The 3,838-nt window shown below is 41.3% G+C and overlaps 1 protein-coding gene across 3 annotated transcripts in view; it reads right to left on the bottom strand.

Annotated features, from left to right (window-relative positions):
- Positions 1-3,838, bottom strand: part of TBC1D30 (TBC1 domain family member 30) — a gene marked incomplete at its 5' end in the record, with an annotated part of 92,449 nt that overhangs the window by 26,215 nt on the left and 62,396 nt on the right. For all 3 annotated transcript variants that reach the window (XM_027774061.1, XM_027774060.1, XM_027774059.1), the window contains 1 exon segment: positions 1,223-1,391. In XM_027774061.1, coding sequence (XP_027629862.1) covers positions 1,223-1,391 — 169 coding nt within the window.

Consider the following 3,838-nt stretch of genomic DNA (forward strand, 5'->3'; position numbering starts at 1 on the left):
AAAAAAAAATATATACACACACACACACACACACACACACACACACACACACATATATATATATATATACACACACACACACACACACACACACACACACATATATATAGGGACCAGCACATGGTTTAATGGTTATGTCACTGGACCCCCGTATGGCTGACTGTGGTTCAAGTCCTAGATCCGAAGACTTGAAACTCATACTGAGAGCATATGCATATGTGTCCAAAATCCCAAGAGGAGAATGAAGAAGGGACTCTGGCATGGCCATCCCTCCCTAGGGGTGATTTCTCACTTTCTGTCTCTCCCTCTCTTTGTGTGTGTCTCTCTAGTGAGTGCAAACACTCCATAACAAAAATCTCTCCAAAAAAAATTTTTTTAAATGCTGGAAACAATGTATCAGAAACAAAAAGGCTAGTAAAAAAAGTTTTTGAAACAAAACACTGCCAGTGATGTTAGTTTCATGACAGGTTGTCTGTGGATACCCACTCAAGTCATTTACAGCTCTAAGAAAGAAACATTAAAACCTTCTCTGCGTAAGTTAACGGTAACAATTTCATCCTAACGTTGCTTTCATTACCCAAAAGCTAAACTTTTATGTAAAACTCATAATACAGTAGACCCAATTGACAATATCCTATCTTTCTCAGCCCTGCTAGAAGTAAAGAATGTTAGTAAAATCTATTTGGTAGTACATTTCGGCAATAACAAATGTCAAGATAGAATGAATTCTTGATGGAAGGAAGAAAGGTCCATGTGTTCCACCATGGACTGTGAACCAAGTACTATGCTAGACACTTTATCACAGCCCTGAAAAGCAGAACAAAATATTCATGTATAATCCAAGTTGTGATATTAAAATGTTTCAGAGTTTTTGCTCAAATTCCCTGGTTCACCCAGTTTCTCTCCCATCGAAGCTCCCCTCCCTCTTCCCAGCTAATGGCCAGAAAGATGCTGACACAGAGTAAAGAAGCCAGGATACCAGCACTGAGGAGGAGCGGAAGAATCTACAGGCCTATAAAAGCCTGGCCTCGTCCCTAAAATAGACTTCATCTGCCCTGGAACAGTCAAGAACAAGCCAGGTGAGATTGTCGGAGGCTAAAGCATTGAACGAAGTTCACAACTTTTTCTTCGCCTTACACCTAAATGTTAATGCTCTGCAGATAACAGCACAAAAATGGCTTACGGCGGCGGGCCGTAAGAACAGAGGGGAGAAATCACTTACTCTCCCAGTTTGGCCCAGATGGCCAGCGACACCCTCAGGATGATTTCTGAACCTTCAAAGAACACCGAATCCCAGATCTTTAAAACCGTATGATTAGGGAGGCACGTAGCAAAAAGGGTCAGAAACCACTGCATCGTGAAGACATTCGTAAGTGGGGGCTCGTACCCACCTGAAATAAAACAAACACATGAAATTCCTTGAGAATTGATGACTCTTGAGATGTAAATAAATACCTTCTTTCCATCTTCCATGTCCACCCAAATAAGTTATATTTGTTGACTAATTTTTCCTATCTCTAAATTCTGGTTCTTTCCTCTTTATTTCCTGTCCATGGTTCTAGAAGAACATGGGTGTGTCTAATAAAAAACCTCAATATTGGGACCAGCAGGTAGCATAGATCGCTGGACTCCCACGTAGTCGACTGTGGCTCAAGTCCAGGACCCAGTGCCTTAAAACTCACACTGGGAAAAAAAAGGGGGGGGGGACCAGCAGTGGCGTGGTGGTTAAGGCACTGGACACTCCCACATGGCCGACCACGGTTCAAATCCAGACCCGGTGGCTTGCTTTCTCATTTCTCTCTCTCTTCCTCTCTCTCTTGCTCTCGCTCTCTCTCCCTCTCTCCCTCTCTCTCTCTCTCTCTCTCTCTCTCTCTCTCTCTGTGTGTGTGTGTGTGTGTGTGTGTGTGTGTGTCTTGCTCTGGTCAAATTATAAAATAAAATAATAAATAAATAAAATATTTTTAAAAAACACTGTGTGTGTGTGTGTGTGTCTAAGATCTCGAGAGGAGAATTGAGGAGAAAGGATTGTGGCATGGCCATCCACCCCCACACACACCCTGGGGAGGTGATTTCTCACTTTCTCTGTCTCTATCTCTCTGACAAGTGCGTGTGCCCTATATAAAAATCTCTCTTAAAGGGAAAAAAAAAGCTCAATATTATAAACTTCACAAATTATTTACGATACTTCAGAAATCTTAAACTAAACTTAGTTTGGCTCTATTTATTGTATGGTGCCAAAAATTAAGGAGAAAGTCTTCTTTGCCAAACCCAGGATTAAAAGAAAGGATTTTAGCCTCTCAAAAACAAAAAGTCACCATATTTTCATTATCTTATAAAGTCTACTTTACTTATATACTGCTAAGAACAAAAATGCTCATTTCAAATGAACTATCTACTTCTTAAACTATCATAGTCCTCAGTCCAAAATGAAACTATACTGGAGAACACTAACAGAAAAATAACTGAAGACCCAGCGGTTGGGCGCAATGGAAATGCAAGTGCCCTGCAAGGCTAGAAGCCACAGGCCGGCTCTGGTTGGCATCTCCAAGACAGCGTGAAAACATCTGGGCATATGTGCACCTGGCCACCTCAGATCCTGAGGAACCAGAGGGCTGGGGACAGATCGCAGTACGATGGGACCCAGGAGAGGGTGCTTCTCTCTCTTACTCTCTTTCTCTCTTGCTTTTCTCTTATATGTTCATGAATACATTATCATTATTTTTTTTCCTGAATAGCTGGTAATTCCCAAAATATTTAGAGATTAAACATTAGATTTTAAAATATTTTGTCCTAAATTATACACAGCTTAAAAGATCTGGGCTCCAGCCCACTTTGAAATTTCTGAATTCACTCAAAAGGCAACACTCCTTCCCACCTCCTGTGACAACTTAAGGGTGTATTTTAATGAAATATAGAAATTTAGATATTTAAGCGGATCCTCTCTTTAAAGTATAGTTGATATGTGCAACTACCCAAGTACTGGCGAAAAGACATCTCTTTTCCTGCACTCATTTTCTTTCTTCTTACCTATGAGCAAAGGAAACATCTTTGTTCAGGAACTAGAACCTGAGGTCATTCTTCATAGTCAAGTGCAAGACACTTGAGGAAAACATGCAGCTCAGTAAAGTGTGACCGGCTGCGACGCAGGCCAGGTTGGTCTATCTGGTGCAGTCACACTGCTCAGCCAGCTTAAATGAGAAGGTTATTCAAATGGCTTCAAAGGAACAGTGTGGAGACACCCAGGTTCACTAAGACTCCCAAAGTATTTCAATCACAGAATAGCTTCTGAAAATCCTTTAATATTTTCTCAGAGTTCCAAGTGTGAGACAGACGGGACTGCATGTGCACAGTCTACAACAGGGCCTGGCAACAATCTACGTGAAATAGAACCAACTTCTGACTACTCTTCCTGGTATCCTGAGCACGGCTAGTGCAAGTAGTGGTATAATTATAGCTACCCGCACAGGCACCTTCAAAAGGACCTACACGCTCCCTAGGTAACAGCAACTCTCTGAGCTCCTCTCCCATAACCTCAGTGGTTCCAGCAAAACCACGGTCTGTGCTAAATTGTACCTGAAGCTCAGTTTTAAAGAGCTGCTGCCAGCTCAGAGCAGTTTAATTAGAGGGCAAAACACATACGCCATTCTTTGTCTTGAGTACAATATATTATTGTAGTTGCTAGTGTCATACTAATAAAGTATTAGACTCTCCTCTTTGAGCCATAAACAGTTTGTGGTTTAACATGTAACCTTATTTTTTTTTCAGGTTTACTTTTGTTCTCTAGAAATCTAGCTATTTCATTGCACCCAACTCTTACCAACAGAAATACCTGGAACTG

The sequence above is a fragment of the Tupaia chinensis genome, unplaced genomic scaffold (genome assembly GCF_000334495.1).
Source record: "Tupaia chinensis unplaced genomic scaffold, TupChi_1.0 Scaffold000395_1, whole genome shotgun sequence".
Taxonomy (NCBI): domain Eukaryota; kingdom Metazoa; phylum Chordata; class Mammalia; order Scandentia; family Tupaiidae; genus Tupaia; species Tupaia belangeri.